We start from the raw sequence: 19,442 nt of genomic DNA, 5'->3' as shown, positions 1-19,442 counted from the left end.
TCCTCCTTCTCAAGAAAACTTAAGCTGACAAGGAGAGTTCTTGCTCCTTAAAACCAAAAGTGCCAGGACATCCCTGGTGGCGCAGTGGTTAAGAATCCACCTGCCAATGCAGGGGACGCGTGTTCGAGCCCTGGCCCAGGAAGATCCCACATGCCGTGGAGCAACTAAGCCCGTGTGCCGCAACCACTGAGCCTGCGCTCTAGAGCCCGCGAGCCACAACTACTGAGCCCACGAGCCACAACTACTGAAGCCCGAGCGCCTAGAGCCCATGCTCTGCACGCAACAAGAGAAGCCACCGCGATGAGAAGCCCGCGCACCACAACAAAGACTAGCCCCCACTCACCGCAACTAGAGAAAGCCCGCGCGCAGCAACGAAGACCCAACGCAGCCAAAAATAAATAAAAATTTTTTTTTAAAAGTGCCTTCCAACAATGAGAGAGGGCATGTGAACACCGGGCAATCTGTACCTGGTGCGGCCCTTCTACCAGCCTGCACGAAACATGTTAACCTACCCCCATCTCTTTCCCCTTGCTTCTCACTGCATGTTTTGAATTGGTTTGATAAACCAAGTGATTTGAGCATCTTAGAAAATATGAATCCTTATTATAAGTATGCTAAGTATCACACAGTTTGAACATTTAAAGTGCTGTTAAATATCTTCATTCAGGTTTCGACCTGGAGGGCAAGAACCATATCATCTAAGCCTTCATTCTGCACACAGCCCCTAGCAGGCTCAGCACAGACACTATAAAAGTCGGGTGGGGGCCACTTATTGACGGGCTCTAACAACTTCAGGGGTATGTCTTATGTTGAAAGAGATGCAAAAACACTACTCTATGCTGCAGGTAATGAAAGAAAGCCTATGAGTCCATTTCATATTTTATTTTATTTTATTTTTTTTAAAGAACAACTTGATTTTTTTTTAATATTTATTTATTTGGTTGCACCAGGTCTTAGTTGCGGCAGGCGGGCTCCTTAGTTGCGGCATGCATGCGGGATCCAGTTCCCTGACCAGGGATCGAACCCAGGCCCCCTGCACTGGGAGAGCAGAGTCTTATCGACTGCACCACCAGGGAAGTCCCCATTTCATATTTTAAAGTTTGAGATCTATCAACAGACGTCCCTGTCGGTCTCATGGTCTGATCTCTATGGAGAAGTTTCAAGTTCCTTATTCATTAAGTGAGTGATTTCAGAGACAGGTGGAAGGGGCGGATCACATTCCACATTCCCTGAAGCCGAAATATTCCAAAAGAAAGCTGATCTTTACTACAAGAAGCCAAACGATGTGAACTTTGCTGCAGAAACACTGACCTGCTCATTCATTCATTCATTCATTCACAGACACTTATCCAACATCACCAACATCCCAGACACTAGACACTAGGGATACTCTGATGGTCAAACACATTCTTTTTCCCAGGAAGCCTAGAGTCCAGTGAGGGAGAAAGATGGGCAATCGCAAAACAGTGAGGTGTGAGCTGCGGTGAGATAGGGAACTCCGGAGCTCCGCGGCTGGGAGTTGGTCCACCGACCGCCTGCATCCGCATCACCTGGGGACTTGTAAGAAATACAGAAGCCCAGGCCCTACCCCACACCTAGTGAATCATCAAGTCTGGGAGTGAGGCTCAGGCATCTGCGATTTAACAAGCCCTCTAGATGATGCAAAGCACACTCAAGTCTGAGACGCAATGCTACAAAACATGCAGGGCAAGGCAAGCAAAAGGAACAGCATTTGCAAAGACACCTTAAAATGCCAGAAAATAGCCATCTCCTGAAAGTAGCTTGGTTGAGCTACATACAGATAGAATGGGCTGCCAGTGCAGAGGAGATGCGAGTGGAGTTGCCTCAAGACGGTCCAGACCAGTGGTCCTCAACCTTTTTGGCACAGGGACCAGTTTCGTGGAAGACAATTTTTCCGCGGACCGGGGGGTGGGGCGGGGGGGGGATGGTTCAGGCGGCAATGCGAGCGATGGGGAGTGACGGGGCGCAGCAGATGAAGCTCTGCTCCCTCGCCCGCTGCTCACCTCCTGCTGTGCGGCCCGGTTCCTAACAGGCCTCGGACCGGTACCGGTCCACAGCTCAAGGGTTGGGGACCCCTGGTCCAGATCATGAAGGTTCAGGTGCACCAGGTTAAGGGCTTTAAACTGTATCTAGAAGACAATCAGGAGCCACAGATAAGTATGACACAGGCCAATGAAATAATCAGATTTGAGCTGCAGAAAGATCACTTCAGTGAGGAGAATGGAAGGGAAGACTAAAGGTCGGAAGACCAATTAAGGCCATATCGGCAACCCCGGCCAGAGGTCACGGTGGCCCAGAGGTAGGGAGGGCTATGAGGGGAGTAAGAGAAAAAAGCCATAGGGCCCCCACCACATGAAGGCCCATTCCAGCGGTTTGGGACCTCTCTGGCAGCAGCTAGGGGGCCATCTCCTCGAAATGAACCCAAAAGGCAATCATAACAATCAAAGACCTGAAATCAGTCACCTAAGAGAGAATGTCTAATTGCAAAGACTGGAGGCACTGAGAAATGGGGGCGGGGGAACGATGGAGCCTTGGGCTTCCGAGGAGAAGCCGGAACCAGGGAGAGCCCCACCTCCGTGTGCACCCAAGAGGCGCCCCAGTTCCACTCCAGCTCTAGTGGTTTGGTTGGCTGGGGGGAGATTTTTGCTACTTGGTGCCAATTTTGAGCTCTACCAGCGTTTTTAAGAAAATATAAAAGGAGGGAGAGAGAGAGAGAAAAGGAGAGACAGAGAGAGAATCTTCCGCATCTGTGTGCTTAAGCCTCATACATATGGTTCATTATACAGTTCCTCTAGACACAGGAGAATTAGATTTGCTTATATTTAAAACATTCAAACCCTTGGTTTTGTTTCAAGTGAAATGCAAATATCTGGCACTGCAACTTGTTATCTCTGGGGAATACAGGCTGTTTATAATGAAAGAGACTTCAAAAGACTCATTAAAAAGTAATACTATTAATAAAATCCCAAAAGGTGACATTTACCCCTGAAGTATCTTAAAATCAAACATAGCTGAAAAGTACGAATTGCAAGGAGGCATTGTCAGGGAGAACTTAAGAAGGGGGTGTGTACTGTTACAACCACAGAACATTTCTGTTTAGAATATAACCCCACCCTGGAGGCCTCCTGTCAATGCTGCCTTAGAGTCCAGCCATTTCACCTGAGGGTGCGATGATCTTTGTTAGAACAACGTCCTTTTGGTGCCTTAGCAAACAAACCGTCTGGGGGAGCAAAACCTCCTAGCAAGCCCACAGTGACTCTGTGAGGACACCTCCCCTGCCAACGACCTTTTGGAAATAAGAACACCATACTGTGACCACTGATCAAAGCATGATCTCATGAGCAAAGATATGAGAAGACTCAACCACCCTAAAGGGGAAGACTGGCTCACAGGCTGGTAAGACTAGACCATAGCCCACGTGACAATTAAGCTGCCTACAGAAAGATCCGGGGATTGATCCATCACGGGGCAGAGAAAAAAGAAGAGTCAGGGAAGCAAATGATAGCCGTGCTTCTATGTGGGGTTAATGGTGGTTGTCCTCTGACCACTCACGCCCTACATGCCTGGTGTACGGGTGTCAGCGAGTGGCTGCCCAGCCAGTAATGACATTTTCCAGCCCTTCCTGCAATTAGCCACAGCCATGCAACTGAGTTCTAGCCAGTGCAGTGGGGGCGCAAGCGACCTGCACCACTGCCAGGCAGGGCTAGCACCCCGTGGCCCTCCTCTATGCTTGTCCCCATCAGCCCACTGAGAAGGGGCGGCACAGCCACAGGACAGAAGCAGCCCTGTCGCCTGAATCACCATGTGGGGGAAAGCTGCCTGCCAATCTGTGAGATGAGTGTGAAGCAGACCTGCTGTGGGAAGTCATTAAAATGCGGGGCGTATTTGTTAGAGTGGCTGTTACTCTAACCAACCTACCCTTCAAGCGAGGCCCAAAGAAAAGGCACACCTGCCTAGCGCCAACAGCACAGCCACTCCAGCGTTGAAGACGAAGCATGAAGCCATCTTCCTTTTGTAATCTGACCACCTAATGACCTGAGACCGCTCTGAGCCCAAACAGTTTTCTAATTTGATTGCTCACGAAGACTATCTTCAGGGACAGCATGTGGATGCATCTTTACAGCCGTCTTTCTATGCTTGGTTAATATGAGTTTGATAGGAGATTCTCAGGAAGGAAGTACAGAGTAAAGAGAAAAGAGGGCTGTGGTAAAACTGGGAAAAACTGGGAAATGAGGAATGAAGAAAGGAGCTAAAGAAGGAGGTGGAGCTCTGCAATTTTGTTTTTCACATTCGACTGTTCCGTATCATACTCTATAGCCTCATTTATACTGTTTCCCACCTCGCTCTCATTCTAACGTAAGGCCCATGAGGACAGGAAATTTTGTCTATTCTGATAACAGCTATACCCCAGAGCCTAGAAAAGTGCCTATCACATGGGAAACACTCAAAAGACGTTTGGCAAATGAGTGAACAAATAAACAAATGATGGGACAAGCTGCCAATTCTGACTCATAGACAGAACGGTTAACCTGAGCCCTCCTATCATGACTGGAGCTGAAGTTTAGATGCACTTGCCAAACAACTGTCACCCAACAGTGTAAAGGCTGCGCCCTCTCCCTTGCCTATGAAAACTTTTTTTTTCTTTTTATTTTAAAATATTATAGAGTCGCTGGAAGTTGCAATAAATAACTTCTGTTTTTACCTGTAGCAAAGTTAGTTACAATTAAATCCTAACAAAGCAATTCAACTTTATCAGCTTCTTCATGGAAATAAATTCACAAAGATGCCTTTAATCACATACTGCCAAACTTACTTAGGGATCTAATCTCAACAGCTTAGAAGGCTGAAGCCCAGACTATAGGAATCTCTGAGTCTAATGAGCAATGCACAGTTGCTGCTTATTATGATAAACTAAATTTTTAGATGATCACCACAGACATCAGAGAATGTCAGAAAACATGTATTCGTTACGTGCCAGACACTGTAAGCACCTAATACACAGGATCTACTTTCATCTTCACAACAACCCTGCAAAGTAGGTCCCATTAGTCCCATTTTGCAGAACAGGAAACTGAGGATTAGGGAAGGGAAGTGACTTACCGAGACCACACACCTAGTAAATGGTAGAGCCAGAACATGAACGGAGTCCAGAGTGTGTACTCACTCAGCAAGCTCTGTGGTTCCCCCCTCTTAACCATCCATCCATCCTTTAGCCATGTACCATTTCCTTTTAAGAACTAACGTCACTGTAATGCCTAAAATACTGTCGCAATTCTGCAGATTGAGGATCTGAGTTGAGGATACAAATATCCTATACTTCCACTTACCCCTCCATTACCTAGTTTAGTTGTAGATTTTGGCCAGTGAACTATTAAATCATACAGACAGAGCACCATCTTATTTCTCACATAACTTTTGCTTATAAGCATCTGGCATGTTTTGCATCAGGAAAGAATCCTGTAGAGAGCCATACAATACAGATATTCAATCACTGCGCTGTTATTTTAGTATGTGGCACTAACACTACTTTGATTAACAAAAGAAATGCTTATGAGTAATCACTGTCTCCAATTCTTCCACCAGGAGCCAAGATCTCCTGCTCAGAAGGGCATTTTTCCTTTACGATTGTCAGGATTTTGCTCTCTGCTTAGAGGGGAAGAGCAGGAGAAAGCAAGAAATCAGCAGTAAGAGGAGCCTTGGATGAGGCTGCGGGCTTCCAGTGCTATTACACTAACGTGCCAGCCCCATCCTTGGTGATGAGGTCAAGGCTGCCTGTCTCTTCCCCACTGTCCTCCCCTTAACACTCAAGGCAGCCTGAGGTCAGCTGGGAAACAGATGCACCAAGAACTCAGGCTGAATCCATGGAAGGCTTTAGAGAGTGAGGCTACAGACTGGAGGTGCAACAAGAGTGCAGGTTCTGGAGGCAGACAGGTTTGGGTTCAAATCTGGGATGGTCACTTACTTCACTTCTGAGCCAATAGTTCCCCACCTACCTCTCCGGCCTCACATCCCCACGACTCCAGGCTCCAGCCACACCAGCCCTCTTCCAGTACTCCATACTACACATGGCACAAGGGCTCGCTAGACATGGGCTCCACCCCCTCTTAGCATAACGCCCTGCACTGCAGACAACGGCTACGTAAAAACTACACCTTCTGAACACCTCTGCTGCTAGAATGCCACGCTGGAGTCAGGTTCCACTAAACACGCCCACGGAAGACAGATGAAGAACCGAGTCGCACGGTGAAAGAGGCAGGGAACAGAGCATTCACTTTGCCAGCCCTGGTCATGCAGGTGGGGCACCAGGGCGAAAGCTAGGGCAGCAGTCACCCCATTCCACAGCTCTGCTCGCGGCAGAGGCGAGGCTCCCTTAGTCACCAGTTCTGCTGTGGGGTTTGGGAATTGTTCCTGCAATCTCAGAACACAGTCTGAATTTTCAGTCCTTCCAAAGAGTTGGCAGGCTCTCCACACCCCTTATTATAAATCCCTATTTGCTTCAGCTAGTCAGAGTAGATTCTGGTGTCAACGGTGAAGCATGCCCTTTGTCCAGACTTTTCCTGGGGCGTGAGACACCCCTCTCCTCACCTCCCAGCACCATCCCTCCCTGCCTGGTGAACTCCGAGTCCTCCTTCACAGCTCAGTCCAGCATCACTTCTTCAGGGAAGCCTCCCTTCACTTTCCAGCCCCAGGGCCAATTTCTCTGTTATATGCTATCCAACTGCTCTCTTGCCTTCAGGGCAATTGTCAGTTTTCCATTATACACGCAGAGGCAGGATCATGTGATTCCCATCCATCTCCCCTGCTCGACTGCTCCTCGACAGCAGGGACCATGTTTGTCATCCTCAGGGCACGCTGGCATGGCAGCTGACCCATAGAGGCCACTTAGTAAGTACTTCCCAATGGATGAGTCGAGGACACAATCTGGCAGGCAGTCTACCCTGCAATCAAGACTGCTGGGAGGACGAAAGGGCACAGACTAGTGAAGAGGCCGGCACAGCACGGGGTCCAGAGAAGCACTCTGTCGGTAGTGCCTCTTGCTGGGACAGATGATCGGGAGCACGACACCGCCTGCTGCCCTGAGATCGGGGGATACTGATGCGTTTAGGGGTAAAATGGTGCCCCTGTAAGGGAGCCTTTCCTGTTCACACCACACTATCTACTGAGACCAAAGGGTCCTAGGAAACAAACACCACACTCCTTTCCAGCTTTACAAAGTACTCTCTGACACCAGGAGTTTAACTGGGTGTTTTCAGCTATATCCAAGAGGCTAATTCAGAGGCACCCTGTCTACCAAATCAGTGTGGGCCCTAGCTACTAGCAGGAAGGTTCTGGACACCATAAGCCTTTAATGAAATGCTCACAGCTGGGGTGGAAAAGCAACACTGACCCCACAAATAAAATGTGCTTATTTGCTTTCATCTAACCAACCTGTCTAACCACATGGACGCTAGAATCCTAATGTGTACCAGCCTACCATTCTTACGCTCCCCACCGCCTCTAAGCACGGATTCCGAAAGGCCTTAAGGCGGCACCCCAATCAGTCATGATATTTACTGAATCAATATCTTTGTCCCATAAACATCCTTCAATCTCTATCCCAGGCACCCTCCTCTTATATCCTAGAGTCACATTTCTTTCAATGATCCAGTATCTCTTTACTTTTCTCATCTCATAACACAGAACATTTTTGCCTTTCACGTAGAAGTGTCTCCCAGCGAAGAAACCAGGTGACTGCCATCACTTTAATCATTAAGAAGTGTGGGTACATGGGGAGCACCTGAGGAATACCATAAGCGACAGCTACAAAAGATTTAGGCTGAGAAAAGTAAATTTCAGTATAATTCAATAAAACGTTTCAAAAATAAGGGATAGAAAATCTGAATAAGAATTATAAGTAGATGAAGGAAATAAGTAGGAAAAAGAGGCTGGATACTATGAAAAATAGGACCTCTTTGTGGTAATAACAGTGACCACTGGGATATCTGTGTGTTCTAGGTAGATTCGGGGAAGTAGAACACATCAACCTTTCACCCCTTAGGAGATGACCAAACTCCATCTAGGGTTTCAAATCAAATAGGGAGTGAATCTGGTAAAACAAGATGCCAAACCAAGTCACGTGCATTCCGATAAATTTCATCAAACCAGTTCTTCCTGTTACACACAAAGGCAAACACACATATACCCTCTCCCTCCCTCCCTGCTGTCCCTCCCTTCCTCCTCCTCCTCCCCCCTTTCCCCTCACCCTTCCATTTCAGTCAGAGGAAGAGAATTTAGTTGTCTGAGCAATGCTGAGAGGTACACACACACACACACACACACACACACACACACACACACACACACACTGTGTTGACATTTACCATCCTTAAAAAAGAAAATTTTCCAAGCCCTAATCTCTAGCCATAAACTAATTCAACTTTACTGCCATAAAGGTAGAAACAAGAAGTCAGTGCCAGTGGGCCTGGGGCACTCCAGAACCAAAAGGAAGTGGGGTCCCTAACCTCCTCCAAGGGCATCAGGGGCCCAGGACCTCCTCTCGACCACACAAAAGAAGTGCTAATTAAAACTACACCAAGATTTCATTTTTCACCTATCAGATTGGCCAAGATCCCTAAGTTTCTTAGCACACTGCATTTGCATGGGTATGAGAAAATACACACTTTCATACATTGTTAGTAAGTGTGTAAATGGGCACCGCCTCCAATTTGAAAATCTCTACCAAAAATTTAAAATGTGTAGCCATTTCACCCAATTATTCCATTTCTAGGAACTATTCCTACATATATACAAACACTGTGATTGCAAGTTCTAGCTATTGATCAGAGGGGACTGGTTACATGATTTCTGGCAGATGTACACAAGGAAATACTATGCATTCCAAAAAACCAAAAAGATGAGGACATACTCTATGTACTCTTACAGACTGTTGTTAAAGCTTATTGATAAGTAAAAAAATGCAAAGTGCACAACAGATGTATAGTATGCTACCACACATGTAAAAAAGTGGAACTATATATTTTGCATATATTATATATAATTACATATAAGAATACCTATATTCACTTGTATATGCATAAAATAATCCTCTAATGATACAAAAGAAATGGGTCATGTCAAGTGCCTTGGGATGGGGAACTGGATGGCTGGGAGAAAGAGTGGGAAGGATACGTCTCTCTCTGTACCCTTTTGTATCTTTTGAATTTCTTACATTTTTAAAAAATTTTTAATTGCTCTGAAGAACAAGAGTATTTGAAAGCTCACAGCCCATGATCCAATAAAATAACAGCATGGTGTTTACTGCAGAATCTGAAACAAGCAACCAAAATCTTGGAGCGCTTTGGCTGCCGCCTAGTGAGGAGGGAGATCATCACTAGGCAGTGTCTGGGCTCCACCCACTCGGGAGAACGGCACGTGGTCGGCCTGCAACCTGAGGACTAGTGGAAGTGGCCCGGTGCTGGAGGAGACGCGGGGAGCTTCACAGGGGTCAAAGTCAGAGCTCGCAGAAAAGGGGCGAGGGGAAAGATTCCAAAGTAAGGGGGAAAGGCCTGAGGCCCTACTGAAAAAAAAAAAAAACCAACCCACACACAGGCCAAATGATGCCTTGCTAGGGACGTCCCGGACCCTGAAAGAGCCGCCACGGGCTGGCTACCTCCTAGGTCATCTCCCTGGGCTGAGCATTAGGGAAGGGAACCACAGAGGCTGGGACAGGACCTGGTGTGCCCTACTTGCTTCCTGCTGCTTTCTGCTCCAAACTCGCAGCACCAGCTCCCTTATGACTCAACTCTCAGCCACCTCACTCCATCCCACCCCAATCCTTCGCCACAATAACCTCTAGTTTCTACTCTCCTTGTCCTCCTGGCATGCTGGTCCAGTCTACCTATAAAATAGCTTTCCCACCACAGAAAGTTCTCTCAGTGTGGTGTCAGCCTCCCAGAAAGACTGTTTCTCCCTGTTCCCATCAAAACTCTTAGAATGAACAATTCACTTGTGGCGACTATCAATTCTCTCCGGATTTATGCCAACACCACTCCAACAGAGCGTGGGGATATTCATTTCTTTCACCACCCATGACACGGTCTTTGCTATTTAGAACCATACCAAAAGGACCAAAGGAGCAGACAATACCCGTCTCTGGCCATAAGTACCTATGGGGCAGGGTAGGGGGGCATGGCAAGAAACTGAGATTGAGTGAGAATGAGGGGAAAAAGGAGACAACTAAGTTAAATACATGCTTTTCAAGTTGCAGACTCTTAGATTTATATAGTGGCTGGCTACCAGTGTCTAACATCTCCTCCTATACCTGTTCATCAGCAAACTTTCACCGAAAACATAGCCAAACCCCCAATTAGAATGGCACGGTGATAAAGTTCTCTAAATTCTGTTTGTCATTATTTTGTCTTTGAAATAAGAAGAGCAGCAAGTACTGAGAATTTGCCCCCAAAAGACTGTTAAGTTCATCCTTCCATAAAGAGAAAAAAAAAATCACAGCACGTATGCTTTGGGTTTAAAAAGTAAGTGTGAAAAAAAAAAGTAAGTGTGTTTGGTTTAAAATAAAAGATATTTTTAAGTGGGATCTGGCTGGAAGGATATTTCATTTCCCAAACCAGTCTCCCTAAAGCCAGGTAAAGGTATACTGCATATATTAGATATATAAGAATACTTGTATTTGCTCATATACGCATAAAACATTCCCGGGATAATACAAAACAAACAGACCACACTGGCTGCCTCTGGGATGGAAAACCAAGAAAGATCAGACGCCCATCCCTCCAGCTGATCCTCACGGATAAATGAGCGGACGAGCAATGAACTGCTTTTTAAGAATGAAAAAACGGAAACCTCACACGTACAAGAAATATTAGAAAGTTCTCACACTTCGTGTTATCAATGGAGAAAAAGCATAGATGAATTGAGACAAAGGAGAAAACCCGGAAGGCAAGACCGAGGCTGCAGAGTAAGGTTCCCACGCAGAGAACACTGACTGTGTGGGAAACACTGGGCAGCTCTGCGGGGCCTGCTGTGGCTACGGGGGTGCGCAGGGGCCCGACACCGGCGCCCCGAGAGCCGCGGGTGACCTGCCGGGAGCAGTGGGCAGAGAGGGACAGGCTTCAATCAAGGGAGCAGGAGGATCACATCGTGTTTTTTAAGGTGATTTTTGTCCAAGACGAGGATAACGGATTTGAAGAGGCCAGTGGGGGAAGCAGGAAGAAAGAGTCAGAGGCTGACAGATGAGATTAGGTGACAGAGGGCAGCATGAACTGAGGAAGTGCAGAGAAACGGACAATTGAGAGAGGTATTTAGAAAGTGATATGACTACTACTCGGTAGCCGATGGGCAGACGGGATGAGAGGGGCGTCAGAAACAGCGAGCCGTGTGCTGGCCCACGTGCCAGGGGCGTGGAGTCAGGGGCGGGAGGGTGAGAACTGCTTTTGTGGGAAAAGACGTGTTTAAAGTGACAGTGGGGGGACTTCCCTGGTGGTCCAGTGGCTGAGACTCCGCACTCCCAATTCAGGGAGCCCATTTCAATCCTTGGTCGGAGAACTAGATCCCACATGCATGCCGCAACCAGGAGTTCGCATGCCGCAACTATTATTTAAAAAAAAAAAAAAAAAAGGATCCCACATGCCACAACGAAGATTCCGCACGCGGCAACAAAGATCCCACGTGCCGCAACTAAGACCTGGTGCAGCCAAATAAATAAATATTAAAAAACAAAAAAAGTGACAGTGGGACATTCGAGTGAAGACATCTGGCAGGTGGTGAGATGTGGCCATCAGGCTCCATGTAGCTAAATAGTAACAGAGTGAGAACTAGACCCAGGGATCCCCAACACGCAAGGGGCAGGTGAGGAGGGAAATTGAAATAAAAAGCTTAGGAAGAGGCAGTCACAGAAGCAGGAGACAAACCAGGAGAGGACAGTGGGAGCAGGAGGGTCAATTCTAAACCCTACGCCAGCAAAATCACAAATGACTACGTGATCTAGATGGTTAGGATCACTTGTGAAAAGTAAACCACAAAATGACCTATCAACACACCACGACAGAGAAGCAGGAAAGAATATTTACCATTTCTTTACAAACCACTGTCAACCACCCACCAACATAGGATGTGCTCAGCATCTGAAATTTCAAGGGGAAAAACAACATCCAACACCTGAACAAAAAAATCAAAATTCCGAAAATATTAAGACTGTTCATTCCAATGTCTGGGACTGAATTCCACATCAGCACCTCTGAAATGCCAAGCCCATGAGCTGCAGCAGTGCTGACCCAGAGTCCCTAAAAGCCTTCCCCCGTTCCCAGAGGCCACCCCTCTTCCAATCAGGCAGGAGGGACTAAATACAAGGCCACAGAGGAAGCTAGGAGAGAGCGAGGCTTCCATCAGCCCATGTGCATGGCAACATGGGGAATGAGTGACCCCGGCCCAGCCTAGCATCACACCCAATCCCTATTAATCCCCTACCACCAAAATCCTCCACTTTACATCCTCTCATCTACATGGCTAACTCAGGTTGGCATTTTGCTGTCTGGGACATGGAGTTCAGCCAAACCAAGTTCAAAGGAGTAAGAAGGAAACCTAAGAACTGAAGAAAGAAAAACACATCAGCCATGAAAACCACAGACTGCTGTCCCGAAAAAGGCCCCTTGCTCTCATCTTAAACAGAAGGCAATGCTCCAAACAGGAGGGGGGACCTCCACTGACACCAAACAAACATTAAGGGAATCAGACTGCTGCAGAGTATTACAATGGTCTGTTAAATCCATTCCAGCTCATTCGTGTTACAGAAAAGAGAAGGAACTTGCCCAAGGGCATGGAGAGTCTGCCAGGACCTGGGCGAGAACCTGTCTGGTTTTTCTGCACAATCCCATAAGTCCTTCTAATGGCCAATGGCTGCCAAATACTTCTATCCAGCCCCAGCTCTCCCCAAAGCTCCAGCCCCATATATCCTAGCAACTCCTTGACACCTCCTCTTGGCTGTCTCTAAGGCTCAAGTTCCAATATGCAACACTGATCTCAGGATCTTGCCTCAATACTCCCAACACTAGCTTTTCATTCAGGGCTTCTAGGCTTAACAGATGACATCACCATCCATGCGGTTCCTGAGACAAAGACCAGGAAATCGTGTCCAGTGTTTGAACTCTAGCCCTACCACTTCCTAGCTGTGACCTTAGGCAAACTAAGTAAGGTCTTTATACTTCAGGTTTTGTCATCTGAAAAATGGGATAATGACAGGAATTACCTCATAAGATAGCTCTGAGCACTGCAAGAGAGGTGTATAAAGTGCTAAGCTCATAGAAAACATCTTTGTACGCGCAGCTCCCTCTATCCTCTCGCCTGCTCTCCCCCGCCCCACCCCCCCCCACCTGGTTAAGATGGTTCAATCCTTCCCCTTTCAACTCGAGTGTGACTCCCCTCTGCAAGCCTTCCTTGATCAGCCCCTGCCTGCCAAGGCTAGGACCTAACTTCCCGCCGCCATTTTTCATCCTCAAAGCACACTGTAATTTCCACTCACCACATATCATAATTATATATTTACTTTGTGATGGTCTGATCAATGGCCATCTCCTCCAATAGTCTATAAGCTCCATGAGGGCAGGGACTGGGTGTGTTATACCTCATTTTTGTATTCTCAACACAATACCTGGCACTTAATAGGTATTTAGTGAACATTAGTTGCTTGAAGCGCTCAAGAAGCACGTTTACCAGCAGAAAAACGGACCTAGAGATTAGAAGAGAAGCCCCAGGACACCAATCCAAGTGAGAGCCCATGGCCATCTCAGCCAGGTGGCTACGCAGAAAGGGCCCAGTGAGCCCCATCCAACCATGGCGAGGTTCGGGATTTACTGCTTGTTTGCCCGTCATTCTAACAGTTCAGGGTGTGGTCTCCACAGCACTAGAACAGACTCTGCAGAAACATACATGGCCACACCTCACAGATTTTTTTACATGAATCCCAGTCCCGCCCATACCTTTCCTAATGTAACCATCACTCCACAGCGGGTGTGATTCTCATGTTTAAAAACACGTATTTTTGTACCACAGGACCTCTAAATGCAGCCAACTACTCCATCTGCGGCTCAGCTGAAGAAACAACTGTCTGTTCCAACTTGGGGGTAAAACTGAGCTCTACTGGACCTAGGAGGGAATGGCATCTTGGCTCCCCAATGTGGTACCAATAAGGGATTTTCCCGAATATTTTTACTACACCCAATGTTTATTTATACAGCAACTCTAGAACCTAGCCTCCTTATAACATGGGACTCTAACGTATATAGGAAAGTATTTGAAAGAGTAGGTTTTGACATTGGGCAGGCCTGGTTCAAATTCTGGATCTGCCACTTACTAGTTATGAATGAAACCTTAGACCCATGACCTGACCTCTCTCGGCCACAGTTACCTCACCTATACTAAGAGATACAACAATACCTAGATCTGATAGTTGGAGGAAGAATTATACACAAATACACAGCATATGGCTCAATTATCTACCACCTTTAAGAAAATTCTTTGTACACAGAGTACTACCTCAGAAGTTAAGTTCTGTACCACGCCTAACACAGAGACCCATCCCCAGAGGCTATAAAGTGAACACCTCAATCTCCCTTTGCCTTGTTTATTCTCTTCTAGAATACCAGCCCACTTCTTTATGGGACGATCTGACATCACCCGTCTATTGTGAGAACTCCCTGAGCATAAATGATCCTTCTTCCTAAGCTGGACAATTGAAATGTTATACAAACCACCCTACTTCCTCTTGTCTTTAGAGTCAAACAGCCAATCCAGTTTTCTCAGGGTTTTTCTCATGCTGACACACACACACACCCTTTTTTGGGACTATGACTTCACCAGCATAGGACTCAGAGGTACTACACAAGATAACGGTTGCAGACACGGGAAAAAATAAGAGCTCTTTATCCAAAGGAAACACTGGAGAAAGGGAAGCTGAAATTTGCTAAGTTGTGGTGTAGCCAGGAGAAACTGGGAGATCACTTGTGCTTCTGCCATATTGTATCGATTACAAACAGGAAACTAGTTGCTGCCACTTGTTAAATAACTGTTCTCCAAACAGCATTGAACTAGGCACTGAGAGAAAATACAGGAGAACCACCTCTGCCTTCCAAAGCTTGCAATGTAACTGGAGGTTCAAAACAAAATGGGCAATAGCGAACTATGCACTGAATAAGTAATATTAAAGAATAAGGCAGAGATAAGATAGGCTGTTTTGGAAAAAGTAGAGGCCTCCTGAAGGAGGTGTCTACTGATTAAGCAGATAAAGGTGGAAGGGCATTTTAGACATACCAAAGATTAAGAACCAGCCCGGATTAGTCTAGAGACACTGAGAAGGGGAGAAACACACACAGTAGAAAAGATTTAGGAAAATACACAAGCAACAGAACAAGAAGTACAATATTTGCATTAGGAGGCAGTTTTATGTCCTCCTTACAAAAACAAAACAAACAAACAAACAAAAACAGGGCCATCAAAAAGCCATACCCCCGAAGTCTCCCACTGGCATAACCCCACAGCGGCGTCACTTACCCGGATAAGGGAAGCCTGATGCCGAAGGGGTTTGGCTCCTGGGCCCCCCAACGAGGGTCCCTCAGGCTGGACAAGGGGCTGTCTAGCTTCATAAGGAGCTGAAACAGCAGGAGGGAAAGTCAGCATGGTAGACAAAGATTCCACCCAAAAATTATGATTTCACACACAAATTGCTACAGTGTCTGCTTTTCAGGGAAGAATTAGCAAAGGAATTAGAGTTTACAGGGATAGGGCTACCTAAGACAAACAAACCTTGGTGCCCCTGGGTACAATTTAACTGAACAATCTAAAGACAGTCGCCCAATTCATGATAAGGCAGGAAAATATTTATATCAGGTTAAGATTAGGAATAAATTAGAAAGGTGGAATGGTGTGAACCTAAACTGGGATATAAAATAATGAGAGTAGTTAGAAAAGTGCCATGTTTTAAGTGTTCAAATTCTAAATATAAGGTAAATTCTATATATACCCTGCTATTTAAAAGGCTTCCATTCATCATCCACACCCCCAAAGAAGCAAGAAAAGGAATATGCATTTTGAACATTAAGAATCAGTGTTGTCATTTATTTTGTTTTATTTTTTAAAAATTATTTTTATTTATTTATTTATTTGACTGCGTTGGGTCTTCGTTGCTGCGCGCAGGCTTTCTCTAGTTGCGGCGAGCGGGGGCTACTCTTTGTTGCGGTGCGCGGGCTTCTCATTGTGGTGGCTTCTCTTGTTGAGGAGCACGGGCTCTAGGCACGTGGGCTTCAGTAGTTGTGGCATGCAGGTTCAGTAGTTGTGGCTCGTGGGCTCTAGAGTGCAGGCTCAGTAGTTGTGGCACACGGGCTTAGTTGCTCCAAGGCATGTGGGATCTTCCCGGACCAAGGCTCAATCCCATGTCCCCTGCATTGGCAGGCGGATTCTTAACCACTGCGCCACTAGGGAAGCCCCTATTTTGTTTTATTTTTGAAAATAAATGCCACTGTCATCTTTTCCTTAACATTAAGAATGTAAAACCAAGTAGAGAAAACTACAAAAAGGAATAAATGCATTTTATATTTATTATTTTATCACTTAATAACCAAACTAAAAATAATTTTGCTACCTTTAAGAAAAGGTTTTAAGCCACCAAAATGAATGCATTTTTTTCATTCCTTTTATTTCCAGAACACTTAATAACGACCTTGCCAATATGGTAGGAAAACAGTTAAATGTAACCAGGTAGTATTCAGCTCCAACAGAAAGGAGAAATTATCACTTAAGATGAAACCATTTCTGATCTCTGGGGGTTAACAGTTCAGGTTTTTGGAAGTATATAAACAAGTAAAATGCCTTTTTTCTGTAGCTTCTTATAAATAAAATTAGGTAGAAACAGCAGAGCAGCCTATTATGGCATCACCTTCAGCATACTTTGAACTTTTTAAAATAAAGAAGGTATAACAGCACGTTAAGAACAACAAACCACTCTTGGGCTCACAACTGCTCTTTGTATTTCCTCTGAGGAACTGGAACACAGTATTATAACACATTAAATTACATTAAAACATCAAAATCACTGCCTGGCAAACCATGACGTGGATTTTTTGACCCTGCTAAGAATGTATTAAAAATACAAAACCTGCAAAAGAAACATACACAGAGAGCACATAGTCCAGATCTTAAATAAGTCTCACATGGTAGGCAGGTGTTGTCCTCAAAGAAGGATTTTTAAGATCATTCCATTTTGATGGAACATCAAATTTAACTCCTGTCGGAAGGTTTGAACCACAGCAAACTGTACCACGGTTGGGATACCAGTGGTCATGAGCTTCTCCTGGGAAGCTGACCTCACATGCCTCTGCCTCTGGCTCCCCTCAGAGGTAGGGAGCTTCTACTGCTCAGGAGGGACACGTGTGGAGGAAGGCCGCCTGGCCCATGGCTCCAGTCCCTCACCGACAAGGGTCTCCCTTCCCTTGGAAGAGACAAACACATCTTATCAATAAGGCTTGAACACTCAGCCACATGGTGGGTCATTTTTGGAGAAGCCTGGCCTCAATGGCAGATTTTCTCTTCCTACTCCTGTGGGAAGCCTGAGTTGTCCACACCTGCCTGTGACTGGAAAGATGAGTGCCTAAAGCCCTCTGGTCACAAATCTTAGACACGTGCTCCAATCAGCTCTACTGGTACCACAGCTGATATTAAGGCCACCATTGGTCTACTCCTGCCTCGCTCCTCAACTGAAACTGAACTCAGGAGGTAAAAAGGTAAAAGGCTCGTTGCCTCTACTCTCCTCCCTCCCAAATAAAGCCTGAAACATGCAACTCAATGCAAAATAAACAATTCTTAGATCCCCTTATAAGTGGTTGAATAAGGAACTAGAAGTACCACCTTTCTCCAAGGGGAGGAGTATAAAATGAACCCTAAAGGTTTCATCACTCTGAGATTCAACGTCAAACTACAACAGAGACTACAACTAACTGCCCCATAAAGACTCTCCATCTGCAGTCACCCAATGAATGATATCCAGAAGATGACTTTCAAGAATACTTAAGAGCTTCAAAAATAAAACGGGTGCCAGATTCTAGAAACACAAAAGGAAATACAAGGGGATATCTGAGCACCTACAATGTGCCACGAATTGTGCTAGGAACAGATGTTTATATAACATTCCTCGTTTCCTCCACAGAGCAAACCTCTGAGGCAGAGATTATTCCATTTCACAGATAAGGGAAACTGAGGCTCAGAAAAGCAAAATACCCATAGTCACAGAGGCTAGAAATGGACAGAAATGAGAAATGTAGGCCCACTAAGTCTACCTTTAGGCCCAGGAGCCAGACATCACAGCCCATGCTCTTAAGTGAGAAGATACCTAGAATTGATACATAAGAATAAGATGTATAAGAAAAAGTAGAACAGACATTGATTTTAAGATAAGACATTAGATATCAGAAGAAACAGGTAAAAAGAGTCAAAAGTAGTTGCCTCTGCCTAGAAGGAACATACCTCAACGTAATAAAGCCAATATACGACAAACCCACAGCTAACATCATACTCAATGGTGAAAAGCTGAAAGCATTTCCTCTAAGATCAGGAACAAGACAAGGATGCCCACTCTCACCACTTTTATTCAACATAGTATTGGAAGTCCTAGCCACGGCAATCAGACAACAAAAAGAAATAAAAGAAATCCAAATTGGAAAGGAAGAAGTAAAACTGCCATTGTTTGCAGATGACATGATACTATACATAGAGAATCCTAAAGCTGCCACCAGAAAACTATTACAGCACATTAGTGAATTCAGTAAAGTAGCAGGATACAAAATTAATATGAAGAAATCTGTTGCATATTACACTAACAACGAAGTATCAGAAAGAGAAATTAAGGAAACAATCCCATTTACCATCACATCAAAAAGAATAAAATACCTAGGAATAAACCTACCTAAGGAGGCAAAAGACCTGTACTCAGAAAACTATAAGACACTGATGAAAGAAACGGAAGATGACAGAAACAAATGGAAATATATACCATGTTCTTGCACTGGAAGAATCAATACTGTTAAGATCACTACACTACCCAAGGCAATCTACAAATTCAATGCAATCCCTATCAAATTACCAATGGATTTTTCACAGAACTAGAACAAAAATTTTTTTTAATTTGTATGGAAACACAAAAGACCCTGAACAGCCAAAACAATCTTGAGAAAGAAGAATGGAGCTGAAGAGCTTTCCTGGTGGCGCAGTAGTTAAGATCTGCCTGCCAATGCAGGGGACATGGATTCGAGCCCTGGTCCGGGAAGATCCCATATGCCGTGGAGCAACTAAGCCTGTGTGCCACGACTACTGAGCTTGCGCTCTAGAGCCCGCGAGCCACAGCTACTGAGCCCTCGTGCCACAACTACTGAGCCCGTGCACCT

The 19,442-nt window shown here is 45.5% G+C and overlaps 1 protein-coding gene across 11 annotated transcripts in view; it reads right to left on the bottom strand.

The window, feature by feature from the left end:
- The window catches only part of REPS2 (RALBP1 associated Eps domain containing 2), a 226,399-nt gene that overhangs the window by 121,358 nt on the left and 85,599 nt on the right, over positions 1–19,442 (bottom strand). For 7 of the 11 annotated variants that reach the window (XM_082375647.1, XM_082375651.1, XM_082375649.1 and 4 more), the window contains exon 5: positions 15,562–15,659. In XM_082375647.1, coding sequence (XP_082231773.1) covers positions 15,562–15,659 — 98 coding nt within the window. Of the gene's footprint in view, positions 1–2,024; positions 2,151–15,561; positions 15,660–19,442 lie in introns of all 11 variants that reach the window. The other 4 variants (XM_082375642.1, XM_082375650.1, XM_082375646.1 and 1 more) reach the window with 1 other exon arrangement.

The sequence above is a fragment of the Balaenoptera borealis genome, assembly GCF_965194805.1.
Source record: "Balaenoptera borealis genome assembly, chromosome: X".
In the NCBI taxonomy this organism is placed as follows: domain Eukaryota; kingdom Metazoa; phylum Chordata; class Mammalia; order Artiodactyla; family Balaenopteridae; genus Balaenoptera; species Balaenoptera borealis.
This window is presented reverse-complemented; position numbering and strand designations above follow the sequence as displayed.